Source organism: Callithrix jacchus, chromosome 3, assembly GCF_049354715.1.
Source record: "Callithrix jacchus isolate 240 chromosome 3, calJac240_pri, whole genome shotgun sequence".
NCBI classification, from domain to species: domain Eukaryota; kingdom Metazoa; phylum Chordata; class Mammalia; order Primates; family Cebidae; genus Callithrix; species Callithrix jacchus.
In genome coordinates this window covers 22,846,215-22,865,095 of record NC_133504.1, presented here as the reverse complement: position 1 = coordinate 22,865,095, position 18,881 = coordinate 22,846,215, and the positions used below count along the sequence as shown (strand labels likewise).

The 18,881-nt window shown below is 37.9% G+C and overlaps 2 protein-coding genes across 23 annotated transcripts in view; one reads left to right on the top strand and one right to left on the bottom strand.

The window, feature by feature from the left end:
* DDX60L (DExD/H-box 60 like) overlaps positions 1-3,297 on the bottom strand; it is a 143,204-nt gene extending 139,907 nt beyond the window's left edge. Inside the window, exon 1 of the mRNA XM_078366284.1 lies at positions 3,175-3,297. The gene's annotated coding sequence lies outside the window, so the exon portion shown is untranslated. The remainder of the gene's footprint in view (positions 1-3,174) is intronic.
* Positions 3,119-18,881, top strand: part of PALLD (palladin, cytoskeletal associated protein) — a 469,895-nt gene continuing 454,132 nt past the window's right edge. For 8 of the 22 annotated variants that reach the window (XM_078366290.1, XM_078366299.1, XM_078366287.1 and 5 more), the window contains exon 1: positions 13,335-13,395. In XM_078366290.1, coding sequence (XP_078222416.1) covers positions 13,350-13,395 — 46 coding nt within the window. In that variant the 5' untranslated portion in view covers positions 13,335-13,349. Of the gene's footprint in view, positions 3,359-7,580; positions 7,619-13,257; positions 13,396-15,258; positions 15,409-18,881 lie in introns of those variants that run through there. The other 14 variants (XM_078366296.1, XM_035292689.3, XM_078366302.1 and 11 more) reach the window with 3 other exon arrangements.

Below are 18,881 nucleotides of genomic sequence, written 5' to 3'. Positions count from 1 at the left end.
TCAGCCAGAATCTTGATCTTGTACTTCCCCCCAGAATAGTGAGAAATTATATATGCCACCAGTCTATAGTATTTTGTTATGGCAGCGTTAGCAAACTGAGAGAGAAGATAAATCAAAAAATAAAGTTTTAAATAATAAAAGTTTTTTAAAAGAACATGTTTTGCAATGAAAAAAATCCCCTTGTCAATACAAAGTATAACTCTGATTAAGCAAATATTATATGAGAAGTTTGTGTTTATAGATGTCACCCAGTTCAAAAAATAAAAGTGATGAGCAATTTATATTTTCCTCATTTTGAAACATCTAATGAATTAATGGATCCAGACATTGAATATCAATGGATACTAACATCATAAAAATAGAGATGGTAAGACATTCTCTGTCTCTGAATGGCATATGACACCATCTATGTGAACTCTTAACAAAAATATAAAAAATTAAGAAAAAATTGTTCATGCCTCTAATTATAAGAACTAATAGAGAATCGTGAGTGGAGACAGAGTCAGAGATGAGGAAAGACAGAAAGAGAAAGAAATTCTATAGATTAAGAAACAAGGTATTTATTTACCAATTGCACTGTGAAAACTTTCTTTTGGATTCTGACTAAAGTTAAAAAAATTGAAAAGAAAATCATATGTATCAGATCAGAGTCATTGAACTATCCACTAAAATTCATGCTCCTCCTTCCACATGTAAGAATAATCACTAAGAAGTAGCTATCTGGCCAATGACTAGATTTTCCCCATTCTTTTACAACTGGAGGTAACCATGAAATTAGTTCTTACCAGTGAAATATGAGTGGAAGTGATAGACAGACTTTTGAGAAGTAGGTATACTTTCTCTATTCTTACTACTCTTCTGAAAAGTTAGGTGCAAAGAATATTAAGAATCCAGGGAATAGTGGAACTACCATATGGAAGAAACTGGGTCCCTGAATCACTATCGGCCCACTGGCCAGGAACATCTGCTTTGAACTCTTAGGACAATATATAAATTTCTATTGTGTAATGCCATTGAAATTTAGAAGATGTAATTGCTACAGAAGTTAGCATTCCCTTACTGGTACAGAAATTAATACAGAAGTGAAATCCTTCCTATCTTTACATAGTTGTACAGTTCTATCATTCTTTTAATCTAAAAAGCCATGAATTGCAAGATGCACCATCACTTTGTGTACCATTAATTTTCTTAATACTACCAATTAAGCTATAACACACCACAGATTTGTAATTTTCATCCTCATCTTAGGTGTAAAAAGAGAAGACGTGGATTATAAAATCAAGCAAACATGGTATGTAGCTCCAACCTACTGGACAGATAACAACAGTCAGTATGAAACTAGGCTTCTTGGGCTTAAAAGCTGGAAACCAAAGTGATGCAGAGCAAAATATCTGGTAGAAATCATCCCCTTCAAAACTAGGAAGCCAAGCATGTGCCAACAAGCCTGATACTCCCAGAAAAGTGATTGGAAAAGGTTGAAGGTCAGTGTATGGTGTTTTAGTTGCTGTTTTTGAGGAGCTATGACTGAAGAAGAAAGGGAAAAAGAAATAAGCAGAGCCAGAAGGAAGAGAATTGGCTAGACACAGAGGCTCACACCTATAATCCCAGCCCTTTGGGAAGCTGATGTGGGAAGATCGCTTGAGGCCAGGAGTTTGAGACCAGCCTGGCAACAAAGTGAGACCCCGTCCAAGAAAGAAAAGATATAAGAGAAAGAGAGAGAAAAGAAGGAAGGAAAGAGAGGAAGGAAGGAAGGAAGGGAGGGAGGGAGGGAGGGAGGGAGGGAGGGAGGGAGGGAAGGAAGGAAGGAAGGAAGGAAGGAAGGAAGGAAGGAAAGAGAAAGAGAGAGGAGGGAGGGAGGAGAAGGAAGGGAGCCAAGAAATTTGGGTCACACAGGTGACAGCTTCTGTACTGCAAATAAAAGCGACAAGACTGGGGAAAAAAAAAATAACTTGCTCAACATAGACTCATAAAGAATTCTCGGTTAAACAAAAGGACTTAGCCTTGCCGGAAGTATTACATGGAGATGTGCCCTTCTCAAGCCCGACTATCATTTTAAATGAACTTAAGACAGATTCCACTAATTTGAGAGGGAATGAAGGATGAAAATAGAAACTCTCTGGGTGTAATTAATGACATAGGGAACTAACTAGAGCATCAGAAGCTGGGTACATTTTTTAGAAAAATATATTTCCAAATAAACTATGAGTTGCCTTAAAATGGTTACATCAGTAAAACAAACAGCAGGTTATAAAAAGGGTTACATAAATAACCCTTTTTATATTTTAAAAAGACCCTTTTTTATAACCTGCTGTTTGTTTTACTGATATAACCATTTTTATGAAGACCAGCAGATCTCCATACCTACAGAGCAGAAAATGAGGCTGCAGCAGTGAAAACTGCGGAGATTTCCACCCATATCAATATAGTCAAGGATGAAATTAACACGGGTATTTTATCAAAAGTCATAAAGCTAATCATGGGAAGAATTTTAAAAAATATAGAACTCATATGGGAAGGCAAAGTGGGGTAGCATAGATGTTTCTTTCACAGGGAGTTGCTGGAGTCTATCAAAAGTTGGTAAAACAAAAAGTAACCCTAAGCATATAATTTATAAGCAACTGAGAAAGAAATTTATGAGTATACTTATGGAGTAACGCCTCAGGAGGACTAAAACTGTGAGACTGAGTATGAAGGGGAACATACTAGAGAAGGACATTTAATTTTTGTTTTATGTCTTTCTCTTCTAATTCAAATAAAACTGATCAGTTATGGCCCAGCATACCATGGGATATCATACAGCAATTACTAAATGAGACTGAAAGGTACAAATTGATCATGAAGTGAGCAAAGCACACCAGTGGGACAGCCAAAATATCTTTTAAAGTGTATAGATCTAGAGATGGACAGATGATGAATGGAAGAATGGACGGACTGATGGATGGATGGATGGATGCATGGATGCATGGAGAGAAAGAGAGGAACTATAGACAGAGACTTGTTTCTTTCTTTGTAGAAACAAAGAGCCCGGAGGGCGCCCCACCTCCCCGCACACGCGAAGCCCTTGGGCCCCCTCCGACCCCGGCCCATCTGTATGCCGAAGGAAACCCAGAACCTCCGCGGGACGACCCCACTCCAAGCTTTCGGGAGACACCCCGCGTCACCCGCAGTCCTCACCCGACCCCGGACCCGCGGTGTCCCAGGAGCGTGAGCGCCGCGCGTCGGGCGGGAAGAGGCGAGGCAGGCCGGAGCGCAGCGCCTGGCTGAGGGACTGCGCGGCCTGGCGGGTACTGAGGCTCTAAGCCACGGAAGTGGCGCCGGACTTTATATCCAGACCAGCGCGCGAGCTCCTGGCTAGGGCGTGAGTTTCGCTTTCGTTTCTCCACTGTGAGGCCTTTTCGGTTTCTATATCCCCGGTGTTTTGGAGGCAGAACCTAGGTCTTGGGTAGGCAAGGGCCCCAGTGCGTTGATTTACTCTGAGGATCTCAGGGATATCAGAGCGGAGGCGGCATTGCGCCATCTGGGACAGGCCTGTAAACGTAAAGGAAGGAAAGCAGAGAGATCTGGACTCCACACGAGGAACCGAAGGGGCTGAGGTTAAACGCAGCACGCTGAGCGCTCTGAAAGCCTGGGGTGAGGTGTGCAGGGTTTCCTTTTTGGCAAGGTACTGGACGTGCAAAAATGGAGTTGAAGAGGATACAGGCTTTGCGTTTTGGTCCTGAGACGTTCATGTTATGAAAAATGTCCAATAGTGTAAGTGTCCAGTGTGAACATTTGAAAGCCCAATCATACAAAGAATTTAAATGGAGAAGAAGAATGCTCTGTAGTTTTGTCATCAAGCTCATTCATGTTTGGAATTCGAGTTTCAACCCCAGCCGATCATGGCCTTTAGTGCTCCAGACACTTAATTTCATGACGTTATGCATGTGCGGAATATATTGAGATGCAAGGGTTTTGAAGGCTTGATCCTACCTTGCTTTTAGGTGTGAACTTGGGTTGCTGGGACAGTAGACCTTGGTCCTTTCTGTGGGGCACCGATTACATTCCAGCCCTTCTGTCCTGGGGGCGGTCTGCCCTATCACCAACGTCCTCAGCCCTCAGCCCATGACTCAGCGGGCTCTTGACTCACATTGCACAATGCCGCCTCTCTTTACTCATAACTTCTGCTAATGTCCTAATTGCTTTTTTGACAGTTTTTGAGACAAAATTAAGTCAACTTAATGTAATATGTAGTTATTCCTAGGTATCCATGGGGAACTAGTGCCAGGAGCCCCATGGATACTAAAATCCACAGATACTCGCATCCCTTATGAAATGGCATATTTGCATATAACTTTTCAATCATCTCTAGATTACTTATAATACCTAACACAATGTAAATGCTATGTAAACAGTTGTTATACTGTATTGTTTAGAGAATAACAAGAAAAAGTGTCCATGTTTAATACAGATGATTTTTTTCTGAATATTTTTGATCCATATTTAGTTGAATCCACGGATGTAGAAACCTTAGATACAGAGTGTTGACTGTATGTTATTTCATATATTTATTGTTTTATAAATTTTAAATATACTGCTCATTTTCTTATTGAATTGCAAGGCCTCAGCTTGCCAAGGTTTCCTTTCATTTTTTTCACTTGCCATTTCTTCATTTTAAAAGAGGATTTTGTTTTAGTTTTACAGTTAGGACCTTTTAGAGGTCATCAGATTTATCGCACTATGCCTTTATATTTTCTTTGTTTGCCTTTATGGGTAGAAAACTCCTTCACCACCATAGAACAAAAAAAGCTTTGCATGTCTTTTATTATGGTTATTTTTTGTTTTGTTTTTTACATTTAGCACCTGAATTTATGTTGGTGTATGGGGAGAAGTTTAATGGCCTAAGTGTGTTTAACAAATTGCCTCAGAGTCAGTTCTTTAGACAGATGGCAGGTAAACCCTAGCACTCCCATCCGAGGTGACCTTGATGGGGACAGGGACTAGAGCAGGCCAGGGAGCAGGGTATGCCCTGCAGTTGATCTCTCGGGTTTTTGAGACTCAATCCTACAGCCTTGTGAACTCGGGTTGCTGGGACAGTAGACCTTGGTCCTTTCTGTGGGGCACTGATTACATTCCAGCCCATCTGCCCTGGGAGCAGTCTGTCCTATCACCAACGTCCTCACCCCTCCATGATTCAGCAGGCTCTTGATTCATATTGCAAAACGCCACCTCTCTGTACTCATAACTTCTGCCCATGCTCACTCCCTTGAACTGAATTAATCTACTCCCAAAAAGCTACTTTGTTTTTCTTCAGAGGAATCACTGAGGTCCTCATCCTTCCCCTCCATGGCTTTCTACTTGATCTGATCAGTGTCCTCCTGCCAAGTTTCTGACCCACTGTCATCCCCAGCCACATCTCTCTAGCTGCATACCACTTGGGTTTCTCAGAAAAGCTCAAAGGACGTGGCTTCTCCCTTTTTGCTACTGACCTGCATTTCTTTGCTTATTACTTACTGTCCACCCCCATGGTGGTTGCCTGATTAAAAATCTCCCCACTTGAGAAGTGCCAGATATAGGTGATGGGGAGGAAGGCAGCAAAGCACACTGCCATGTGTGTACCTATGCAACAATCTTGCATGTTCTTCACATGTACCCCAAAACCTAAAATGCAATAAAAAAAAATCTCCCCACTTCCCTCAGTCACCTTTTCATGCCAGGAACAAGCACCAGTGAGTAATATCTGCCCATCCAGCCCAGTTAGAAGCTCCCAATTCCTCAGGGTGGCCTGAGGCAGAAGAGTGTCCCTAAGGTCATCTCAGCTCCTGGATCCCAAGTCCAATTCTCTTTCCTTCTCTTCTCACTCATCTGCTACACTTGTTTATTGGGATCATTAACTAAGCAAAGTTAATGATTATTCCTGTCTTTCACTAGGAGGGGAGAAGCTCTCTCCCCATCTTCTCCTATTTCTGTGATGCTTTCAGGGACCATGGGCCTCACACTGATAGCACTTCCCCAGGCTGGGGTAGCCCAGAGAGTCAAAGAATAGGGCCAACTGCTTCTCAACTCAGCTGAAACTTGGTAGCTTTGTGACCCTGGATAAGACATCTTCTCTTGGGAGGTCAGACAAGGTCAACTCTTCCAGCTATGACATTGTGTGAGGCAATGAAGAGGGGAAAGTCCATGAATGGGAAGGTGGACCTTGATTGTACTTGCTTTGTGGGTTCAGGAGAGGTCCTCTCACAACTCACTGAGGGTAAGGAAGTTAGGTGAACACTTCTATGGAAACTCCTGGCTCTGGGGTGCTCACATCACTGATGATTGAGTGGGCACTTTATATTTATATATATATTTTTTTTTTAAGTGTTAAGTATGGACTTTATTTTTTTAAGTCTTTTGAGAACTACAAATTTCAAAGTAAAAGCAGATCACTACGTAGAAATCTCGTGAATACATTTTGCCTGTGCATGAAAACTTTATCAAAGTTATTCATTTAACAAATTCACCCCATTCACAATATTCAGTTATAATGTTCTTTTTAAGGTTAACTATACCTTTATTTCAAATTATATTACATGTTATTCCCTCAAAATTACTTCTGTCAAAGTAATTCAAAGTCCTGCTCATCATTCAGACTGGTCTTGTCAGGAATCAGGTGCACTTGGATAACTTAGCCTTAATCCCACTCAATTTCCCTTTATCTCTTAGAAAAACACGATTACAGTGGTTCCTTGGTATCCACGGGGGATTGGTTTCAGGACCCCCTGCAGACACCAAATTCTACAGATGCTCAAGTTTCTTACAAAAAACGGTGTAGTGTTTTATATAATCTATGCGTAACTTCCCATATACTTTAAATCATCTCTAGATTCCTTATAACACCTACAACGTAAATGCTTTATAGTGTTATACTGTATTGTTTTTATTTGTCTTAGGTTTCATTGTTGTATTATGTTTCATTGTATGATTCCATTTAAAAAATATATTTGATCCACCATTGGTTGAATAACCAAATGCGAAGTCCATGGATATGGAGGCCTGACTGCGTTTTTAGGCTTATAATGCCAACATTTATTTGAAAAGTTTATTCTGTGTTATATTAATTTAGGTTTCAGTTGTATAATCATTAGTACAGTATTCGGTTTATAACTCATAAAAATAAAGCATATTAACAAATGCAGGCGCTGTCTCTTTGGAAAAGTAGTTACCTAAAAATGTCATAAATAATCTGTTTTGATGTTTCCCTGCAGAAAGCCTTTCTATTTAAGAAACAATATATTCAGATGAAACTACAGTCACAGTTACAGAAGTCAAATGAGCACACTGGGTCTGTGATATTTCTGCAACAGGCTTTTTCAACACCTGCTGATCAGTTCATCAGAGGAAACCTCAGGGGCTGAAGATATGCCAGCTTGGTGGAAATTCCTTCCCAAAATAGCAATAGCTGAGCAAATTGTTAGGCTGACAAAAGTAGAGTATAGACAGTCCTTGGGATTATCTGTGACAGAGCAACTGTCTTCAATTGTTGGCATTTTTTCAGTGTTTAAATTCTTTGGTTCAACAGCTGATTTCCTCCTTTGTCATATTCTTTCCTGTTTGCTTCACAGGCAAGGACAGCCATGACCTTCTCCATTAGACTTCTTGGGTAAGCAGCTTCTGAAATTGTTCTACAGCTGTTCGTAGCTGTCTGGCAGCATCCACTCCATTTGCAAGGTTGTTGAATATCACTAAGTATCTCCATGAGGCATATAAAATGCCAATGTTAAGAGACACCAAATATTGTTCAGTTTGATTGAGATCAAATAAATGTCAAAGCCTTTCTAAATAACCAATTATCTTGGTGGATTTGCCTTTTCTTTCTAGTGGAGGGAGAAAAATTGCCCTATACAGTTTAGTGATGTCTTAATGGGTTGTAAAATGTCAAAGCAACTCAATTTAAAGCATTAAAACTTTCAGCCATGCAGAGTCGTAAGTTTTTTTAAGTTAAATTCAGACTTCAAAGACTATTTATTTTCTTCCAGTTTCCCTTAGCATAATATAATCAGTGTTTTTCCTTCGTTAATATAAACACATCAGAAAAAATCCTATTTTACGGCTACTTTACAATTCCATGAGTTTATTAAGCAATTCCGTAAGTTTCACATTTAGGTTGCTTCCATTTTTTGCTTTTAGAAGTAATATGGAATTAAACGTGTTTTTACATGAAGTGTTTACTGTAGCGAGGATTGTGTCCTTGAAGCAGATCAGAGATAGAGTGGATCAAAGGTTATGACATTTTAAAGGTAGCCAGATGAAGATGAATGTTCATATAGTATGTGCAGAATATGGTTCACTTGCTTATGGGTCTGATTTGCAAATCAGCACACAAGAGCTGATCCACAGTACAGGAAATCTGGTTTAAGATATTTAAAATTAGTAAAGTGTCTTTATTCTCCAAATAGAAACATACTGAATTCTTTAATTGATTATTTTCTATTTTATATGCAAAGACTTCAAAACATTTTACTCCCTAGTGGATTAAACAATTAAAAACGGTTTTTTTTAAATTAAATGGACTTTAGGCTCATGACTGGATTTATGGGGTCTTACTATGTTACCCAGGCTGGCCTCAAAGTCCTGGGCTCAGGGGTTCCTCCTACCTCATTCTCCCAAGCAGCTGGAGCTACTGACATGTACCACTGAGCCCAGCAAATTTTTTGATGATTAAATATAATGCAAACACATGCAAATTTTACATCCAAAAAAAATGAAAGTTTCCTTTAATCTTACCTTCTAGATATAATAATTAGTATACAATGTGTTTGTTTCACTTACTGCTGTATTTGGCATATCTTATCTCTATATCACTTCTTATTTTAGTACCTTAGAAAGCACATTTTAAAAATTATAATTATTGATAGGGAAAAGCATAAACAGTAAGAAACTAACAGTCAACACAATCTCTGATGCCATTTTTCCCCTCTGATGCCATTTTTAAAATAACAATACAGCATTTACGTTGGAGTCAAGTCTCCCATACAATCCTATTCACATCCCAGTCAGAATGCATTTTCTCTCCACAATTAACTTGTTGTCTTCAAGGAAAGCTTTAAAATATTTTCATATATCAGGAGAAAGAGAGAAATTATAAAAAGATATAATTATACGTACAAATATGTTGCTCTAACACACTCTTGTGTATACTTTTTTTTATCCTAAATCTATCTTGAATATATTTCTATGACTACATACATATTTATCCCTTCCACTGTGATTTTTTTTCCAATTCGTGTGAGCCAAAAGAACTTCAATTTGCTGAATGAAGTGAAACAGGAATCCAGTTTTTTAGTAATGAGGGGTAAGTCAGTGCAAATGAACAGGGCCAAGAAATAAATCAAAATGTATGTAGTTATTTAATAAATGCTGCCAATTCAAAATAATGTTCTTTCCATACAAGAATAAAATGTGTCATTTTATTTCATCCATTCCTCCATTCCTTGTCTGGCCCTAAGAAGTTTGTTAGTATCCAATAGCCTTGAAGGGCTCCTCCTCTGCCCTTAGTATTCCTTTTCACAGAAACTTCCTGGATACTTCACCATGCTGATTTGTCTAGGAAAACCTTTGTGTCAGTTTTTCTAGGTCCAGCAAACAATACTATTTATTTATTTTTTATCTTTGTTTTATTTTTTAGAAACAAGACTTTGCTCTGTCACCAAGAATGGGGTGTACAGTGGGACAATCATGGCTCACTGCAGCCTTCAACTCCTGGGCTCAAGTGATCCTCCCACCTCAGCCTCCCAAGTGGCTGAGACTACAGGAACACACCACCAGGCCTAGCTAATTTTTTAATTTTTCTAGAGACAGGGCCTCACTATATTGCCCAGGCTGGTCTGGAACTCCTGGCCTCAAGCAATTCTCCTTTGTCAGCCTCCGAAAGTTACAAGTGTGAATCACTGTACATGGCAAAAATGTTATTTTAACTGAGATTATATGACATTTGTAGATTATTTTGATGAAATACAAAATCATTTCTTCCTATATAAGAACAGGATATAGCATTCCATTTATTTCATTATTTCATTCCCTTCTCTTCTTTAGTATACATTAAAATCTGCATATTAGTTGTTAGTATTCCTTGGTGTTTTATCTCACATCTTTATATTATATCATATGTGTGTATGGATAAATGTGTGTATGTATACACAGGCACAGATGCACCTATACCTTAATATATAATATTAAAGTAGAACCATTCTCTTCACTTCTCACAAAGGTCTTTTTTCATTGGTACTAGACATTGAATTTTGTCTGAAGACTCACTAACAATCTATGGAGCTGATCATATGGCTTTTTTCTTTTGAGTTATATGAGGAATTAAATGCTAGATATTTGGATGTTAAGCCAACTTTTAAGACATGGCTAAAACCCAATTGTCCAAAGTGTATTATTCCTTTAATATACTGTTGGCTTTTATTTATTAGTATTTTTTCAGATTTAATTTTACTATTCAAAACACGAATGTGCAATCATCTCTCTTTATTCAATTTTATTTTACTGAATAATGACATAATGATGATAAAGGATAATATAATGATACAATGATGTTATTCTTTGTAACTTCCAAGTCTTATTTTATTTGCTTAAATTCAACAACATTTGCTTTTGAAATTAATGTTACTGGCTTTTTCACTCTAAATAATACTTTTCTCTACGTTTGGATCCTTATAAGGCAGATAGAAAATGAGATTATTTCTAAAGATCTTAATATACTTTTTTCTACGTTTGGACCCTTATAAGGCAGATAGAAAATGAGATTATTTCTAAAGATCATAATATCTAACTATACCCCAATACTCATATATAAACATAGATTTTGTGTTCAGACTATTTCAATTCTACTTCTATTACCTATCAGAGTAAGATTATGATTCTCTCTTCATTTTTGTGCACATGCACTAGTTAGCAAACATCCCAAGTAGCAAAAACATGTGATGAAAGGACCACCCAGAGGCTCAAGCTACATTTATGCAGCAGATTTAACCACAGTTCATAAAATCAAGCTCATGAGGGACAGATCTGGAGTTCACTGCTATGTACAGATGGGCATACCAGTTTAACCAGACAAGTCTTTGGGGCCATACCTGAGTCTGTGACATGTACGCAAGCCAGATACAAAATATGAGGAAGAAGTAGAAAGACTGGTCATGGCTTGAAAGACACTTGTTCCCAGGATCACCAGATGGACCATGAAGACAATTCTGCAAGTGTTTCGCCTCCGTTTTTAGTGTGTTTCTTGATTAGACTTCTCAGTTATCAATTGCTCACATGCTCCATGATTTTTGTTTGCTGATGGTTTGTACCAGGAATAAAGAGAGGGAAAAAAATGAAAAGGTGGTAAGTAGACCTGTTTCTTGAAACTCTGGATTCTCAAACTTCCTGGATCCTAAGAGAAAGAAAACGTCAAAGGGGGATGAATGAGCAAGTCAGCAACATTCCTTTGCACACCCCTTTCCTCGAGGAAGCTTTGAAATCTTTACTTTCTCTATTGGCTGCCTGGGAGTTTCTATCTCCTAAAACAAAGTTTGTAAACCAGTATCCTTGACTGACCTGCAGCTGGGAAGCATACTGATAGATAATCTCAAAACAGAGTGATCTACAGCCTAGAAAGTCTGGTGAAGAAAAATCAATGCATGAAAGAGCTAGGGGAAGAAAGTTTATGGTGAAATAACAAGATGTTTGAATGTGCAATTTTGGAAAACAGAGCATGCCCCAGGGTGGCTATGGGACTGATGGGTTAAATGGAACAGAGGTGTGGTAGACAATGCCAAGATGACCACCAATGCCTTTTCTTGCCAACTGGGTCTCATGCCTCTGTGCAGTCTGCTCCCACAGTGGATACTGCCCATTTGTACAAAACCAAAGAATACTGCAGAAAAGATGAAATATGACCTCCAAAGCTAGATCATAAAAGACGTATGGGGCTGGGCACAGTTGCTCACGCCTGTAATCCAGCACTTTGGGAGGCTGAGGTGGGTGGATCGCCTGAGGTCCAGAGTTTAAAATCAGCCTGGTCAACATGGTGAAACCCCGTCTCTACTAAAAATACAAAAAATTAGCTGGGCATGGTGGTGGGAACCTGTAATCCTAGCTACTTGGGAGGCTGAGGCAGGAGGATCACATGAACCCAAGAAGTGGAAGTTGCAGTGAGCCAAGATCACACCACTACACTCCTGAGCAACAAGAACCAAATTCTGTCTCAAAAAAAAAAAAAAAAAAAAAAAGGCATCATGGCAGAATCCAGCTGCCATGAAGTGACGAAATTCAGGTAGTGACACAGAGAAGTCAACAGATCTCCAGCCAATAATAGGACTAACTTTCCAGGCACGTGAGTGAGCTGCCTTGGAAGCAGATCTTCCAGCCCCAGCCATGCTTCCACGTGAAAGAAGGTGGGGCAACATCTTCAATACAGTCTCATGATAGCCCGCTCTGGAATTACCCAGCTAAGACTCTCATGGATTCTCGACACATAGAAACTGTGTGAAATAACAAATATGTATTGTGTTAAGATGTTAATTTTTTCAGTGATTTGTTATGAAGCAGTAGATAAGTTATACTTCATTTTGGAGAGGGAGGAGGTCTGTTTGTGTGATCTGTAAGAAGAAGAACGGAGACGAAGATTCATTGAGAAAAGCAGGTCTAAAACCAATATGCCAAGGTATAGAATAGACAAATGGGTGCTGAGTCACCTAGATTAATGGCAGGGTGTGGATTGAAGAAGAGAACCAAGAGCCCAACTAGATCCAAAGTCTTAATTTTAAAAACTGGAATGAAGGATGGTTGATGCAAATGTAAGTACTTCAAAAGAGCAGGAATTTCTATAAGAAATAACCATCTGAAAGCTGAACTGGAGCCCCACAAAAGAGCCACAGACCCACTTTCCCAACCTTGGTCTACATAGAGATGGGCTCTGGCGGAAAATAAGAATGTGCATGAGAAATGATATTACTGTCCACACACTAATCTCACCCTCAATTGGACCTTGCTATACTAACTTATGAGTGTGTTGGTCAAACTTTCTAAATTTTTTTCTGATGCAAATTTTCTAAGGAAAAGAACTTTTGTTTCTCAAATTCTTATAAGATTTTTAAAACAAGCTGGGTTTACTGCACTGTTTAAAATACACACACACACACACACACACACACACACACAAAGTCACATTTCTCTGTCTTTTTGAGTAAAATCCTATACAGCTTTGAAGCCTCTTTCAGGACCACAACCTGTATTTTTCTCTTTTCTTCTTAGGGCTTCATCACTTTGCTGGTGTTATACCAGGATTTAGGAATCAAGCAATCCAAAGAAATGTGGAAGAGGCCTCATCTGGTCAGTAGTCCAATATGATTGCCTCTGGAATTCACCATGAGACTCACAGTTCACTAGAAGGTAGAGGCAAAAATCAGAGTTGCCAGTTAAAATTATTTCTAAAGATGGTTTCAGTGCTTCCAGTTCTCAAGCCTTTCTGAAACTCCATGGGGTGAATCACTTGCTTCTTTTCTGCATTTCCTCCTGCAGGCAATTTTCTAATTTATTTAGATGCATACTTATGCATCTAATCTCACCCATATAAACCAATATATGGTTTATTTAGATGCATAAGTATGCATCTAAATAAATTAGAAAACTGCCTTTCAGTTCACAATGAAAAATAATTTTGTTCATTTCTTATATCTTCTATTTTCTTCCCTCCCAATTTCTGCCCTTTTCAGTTTTTGCTATTATCTTGTAATAGTAAAATATCTTATGTCTTTAGGAAAAAGTAGATATAAATATGAGTTAAATCAATGCTATGGTTTGAAGGTTTTGATTCCTAATCCACTATGCAACAGTGTTGGGAGGTGTAACCTTTAGAAGGTGATTCAGGAGGACTCCTCATGAGTGGGATTCAATGCCCTCGGTGTTTGATGGAGGAAGTTTGACCCCTCTTCCCTTTTACCATCTGCCATGTGAAAACACAATGCTCAGGGTACCATAGTGGAAACAGAGACGGGAACTTCATCGGACAACAAACCTCTGGCACCTTGATGTTAGACTTCCCAGCCTCCAAAATGATGAGAAATCAATTTCTGTTCTTCATAAATTATCCAGTTTGTGGCATTTTGTTATAATGGCACAAACTAAGACAATCAACCAGAGTTGTTTTACCATCCTAAGTATAAATTTTAAAATCACTTATTCATTAATATAATAGATGAAATGACCCAAGGATGTATCCAGTTCCAGAAAGGACCATTTATAAAGGACCATTTTTGCCTATAAAGAAAAGTACAATAACAGACCTTCACAAATTTTCTACCATCTGAAAAAAAGACATTTTTAGATATTAAACTGAATCAAACGTGTTGGTCTTATCCAGACAAAGGAAGACAGAGCACTCGATTTCCAAGTTAACTGGGAGCTTTTGTGTTGCTCTTTTTGCCCCCTTTTATTTGACTTTATTACCTGAACTTTGAACAGAAAAGCTTTCTCTTCTTGCTACCTCTGTTTATTTTAAATATCGAAATACTAGAGTCTTTCTATCTCTATTTGTCATTTGAAAGATCAAAATATTAAATGATTGTGAAACACTTTTGCAACTGTAAAGGGTTGATACTTTTCCTGCAGATATTCGTTAAACATTTATTTATTTCTTCAACAAATATTTACTGGAGGCTCATGATATCCTAGGCATTGAACTAAGAACTCAGTGTTGCAGTGTGTACAAGATCCAGTCCCTGTGTGTTTATGCTTATTTAATACTATTATAGACAAAGTCTTCAATACATACCATAGTCAGATATCAATTCTTCATTAGCAATATGAAATAAGAGAACAATGGGACTTTCCACTCAATTTGACAGGTGGCTAAATTTTTAGTTACTGAATTTCCTGTTTTAGGATCATCTAGCAGCTGAACAAAATTTAAATGCACAGAGAAGATCACAGTAAGCAGAGCTTCCATTTGGAGGGTCACTTTTTCTACTTGGAGTCACATACTATACTTTAAATTGATTCAGAACGTGTTAACAGGGCAGGTGGTGATTTCCAGCTACAAGTCCAAAATATAGAAGAACGTGTTTGAATCCTATATTTATCAGATCCATAAATATAGTTCCTTCTATGTTAAGTGGCTTTATTTCTAAGAACCCAGCCCTGGGGGTGCTTCCCAGCCCGCTGCTGGAATTCCTGATCATGGCAGTCTGCTGAAACATGAGCTCAGTTACCAAATATAGCTGAGTGGAGGAAGAGGACAGATGAGAGTCTGAGGCCACAGTTGCCTCAAAGTGACCACGGACCAGGCAGTTTTTAATGAATAGGCAAGACTAACCTCCATTCTCCCAGAAAAGAAGAAATGCTCATCTGAAGTTCATCACATCTCTGGAGTCTTCAAATTGACCAAGCATTGAAAAGGTCTGTGAGGTGTGTCTTAATATACTAACTAGTAGGGCAACATAAAATGTAAGGAATTTAAAAAAAACTAAAAAATAACACTAGTTTTTTCTGAGGATATGATACTATTTAGAAGATATCTTAACTATTCTTTTGCTTGGAGAGGAAAAGTAATAAGAATTTTGTGGTCTTTCCAAAAACAAATAATACGTATGATTTGCCTGCCCACTTTATCTCTGCCTTTGCTGTCAGAGAATTACACTTTCTGTTATAAGCTCAAGCTTGCTAAATTGGCACTATCAATTTCAAAAGGATTAAATGTATTTATGGAGCCAGCTTTTGTCAAGACTGTGTATGTGTTATGTTTCACAGAAAATAAAAATGCAACTTTCTAGACCCTCACCCATATTTAAGCTAAATAAATAATGATGGCTTCAAGTGATAGACTTTAGATTTCAGTAGCATTATAAGTGGTTAATTACACTTTCAAAAGATTCCAAAAGTAATTCACTGGACATCATTAAATGAGTTGGGCTAGAAAGAGCAGGTATTTTAAATTATATTCATGCATATAATTTACATACTTATTTTTAATAAGATAAATCTTACTAAGGGAAACTACAGTGCAGTCTCTGGAGTCCAGTCAAATTTAAACATCACAGTGTAATTTGTATCATTTTGTTTTAAGTTGCACATGAAATTGTCTTGAATCCAATATAGGAGGTTGATATAAAATGATTTCAGGCTCACATTACTTGCTAACATTTGCTAAAAATACTAATTGCCTTTTAGTATGAATAATGTGATGACATATAAAGCCCGTTTCTTGGCAATATAAAGCTATTCAAAATCTATTCAATCACATACATGCAGAAATTAAATCCTCATTGCATGATAAACATGCCTTTCAATCTTTTTTCTCACAGTAAGTACTTAAATACTCACCTCAATTATTCAGATTTTAAAAACCAAAGTCTTTTTTGACAAATTATTGCTAACAGTAGAAAAGGCCAATGAGGTTTACCTGGCCAGTAACTGCCCTGTAAATGCATGATTACACATTCCTAGAAAACAAATGAGGCCTCCGGCATCCTAGGGCCTGGTATGGATGAGGGTCTGTATAGCAGGACCTCTGTGTCAGTTCTTCCTCTGAGCTTCTCTGTGTTGTTGTTAGAGCTGAATATTAAAACTGGTTTTATAACATATTTTACAATAGAATGAGGATCTGGATTGCATGGGTCAAGTACAATCACTTTGACTTCCTTATCTCATTTTTAAAAAATGCAGAGTGCAATCATTGTTCAGGTTTAAAAATAAATCTGACAAGTTCCTCAAGAGATACCAAGTGAAATCTGCAAGGCCAAGACAAGAGCTCCTCCACTTCTTAAACAATATGTGTGAGGCTACATTGCAATTATTGAGCTCCAGTTCCAATTCAGGCCATCTAGAGTTAATGACTGTGTCCTGGTGAAATTCCAGCAAAGAAAACAAAGACTAAACAAAGCATCTTTGACTAAAATTTCTAACTGTTAAATCATCATATTACAGAATATAGAGGGAAATTTGGTAAAAATAGCTTTTGAATTTAAGTGAGAAGAATAAAGCCCTGAGTTAGATAATGGTAGTGGAAGTGGATAATTCAGAAGCAAAATCTAAATATTTGCAGTGGACTCAGTATGGTGAATAAAGTTGATAAGATGAAGAAGACGTGGATAACTTCAAAAACTCTGTAACGTATCTTATTTGGATTTTATGGCATTAAATGAACTATTAGATTATGTCCTTGAAATTGAGGTTAAATATGCTGTTTAAAGAGATATTTAAAACTGTAGGATAAATATATCTTCCTGTAATGACAATTTAATAATTAGAAAGAAAATGACAATTATATATCTTCTTGTACTGACAATTTAATAATCAGAAAGGAAAATAATCCATGTGTATTTATTAAGAAATAAAGTATAAAATTAGAGTGCATTTTCTGCATCAAGCATAAAATTTGTAAATCTTTCATGTTTGACTTTTGGCCTAAAGGACCCTTTGTGGAAAAAAAAAAGAAGGAGAAGAAGAAGAAAGAAAGGGAGAGAGGGAAGAAGGAAAGGAGAAGGGAGAGAAGGGGGAGGGAGGAGGGAAGAAGGAAGAAAGGAAGGAAAACAGGGAGGAAGGGAGAGAAGAAAGGAGGGAAGGAGGGAACAGATTTAGTGTAGGGGTTGCTGGTGATTTTCAAGCATAAAAATTAAGTGTTAACGCTTTTCTAACTTCGGTTTTCATAGTTTAGGTTTTATTAAAAGATATTTTAATATCAAATCTTCACATCAATAGTTTGTATTACTTTTTGAGTAATTGTTTAAGTATGAAAACAAATAAAACTGCTAAATCTAAAATTAAAAATTACTTATAACTTTTTTTCAAAAATTACAACATAAGCAACAAAGGATCCCCCTGAATGTCCCACCTTCCATCTCTTACCCCTGCCTAGATCCCACCACAGAAGTAGTCAGGGTTGATTGTTTGGTATATGTTATTCCAACTACTTTCGTATATTTGTTCCTACCTATATATACATGTTTAAATGACCATGGGAATTTTGCTATTTCATCTGGACTCTCCAAAGAATCTGCTGAATGTGGTAAACGCTATTAAGTGGCCCTTACTGCCTGTCAGCCTTTTTCTAACATCAAACTTTTTCTTTCAAAATTGTAGAAGTTCTTCAACAACTCTAAAAGTATTTCATGAGCGGACTTCAAGAGTGTTCCCCTTATCTATATTCTTAATTTCCTATAACATCCCCAACGAGAAAAGAAAACTCTGCAGTTAAATGCAGGCTTCCACCCTGAGTCTGCCACTTTCTGGTGGCTCAGGTTGGGCCAAATAAGTGAAACTTTTACTGCTGCTATTGTGAGTAATACAAACAATAAAACAGAAAAATAACATGTATTCCATGGATTGCTCTGAGGATTAAACTGTTCACTTTTGAAAGCAGGTAACTCCCAAACTGTTAGATAGGAACAACCTGTACTGTTTGTCATTGAATTCTTCCTACTAGACTCTCCTCTTTCCCATGTATATTCCTTGTCTTCCCAAGTTCCTCCAAGTCAAAGATATCTTTTGGCATTTCAACAGTCAATAGTGCTTTGATTCATGGGGTTCACACCAGGGGGTGTCCCACAAGTCTTGTTTGTTTTTGTCTCGAGTCAGAGTCTCACTCTGTTGCCCATGCGTGAATGCAGTGACATGATCATAGAACTCACAATCCTCCCACCTCAGCCTCTGGAGTAGCTGGGGCTACAGGCACACACCATAAGGCTCAGCTAAGTTTTTTGTTTGTTTGTTTGTTGTTGTTGTTGTTGTTGTTGTTGTTTTTCTATATTTTTGTAGAGATGAAACCTCACTACATTGTCCAGGCTGGTATAGAACTCCTGGGCTCAAGCGATCTTCCTGCCTCAGCCTCTAAAACTGCTGGGAGTATAGGAATAAGCCACCATGCCCAGTCCCCTATAACT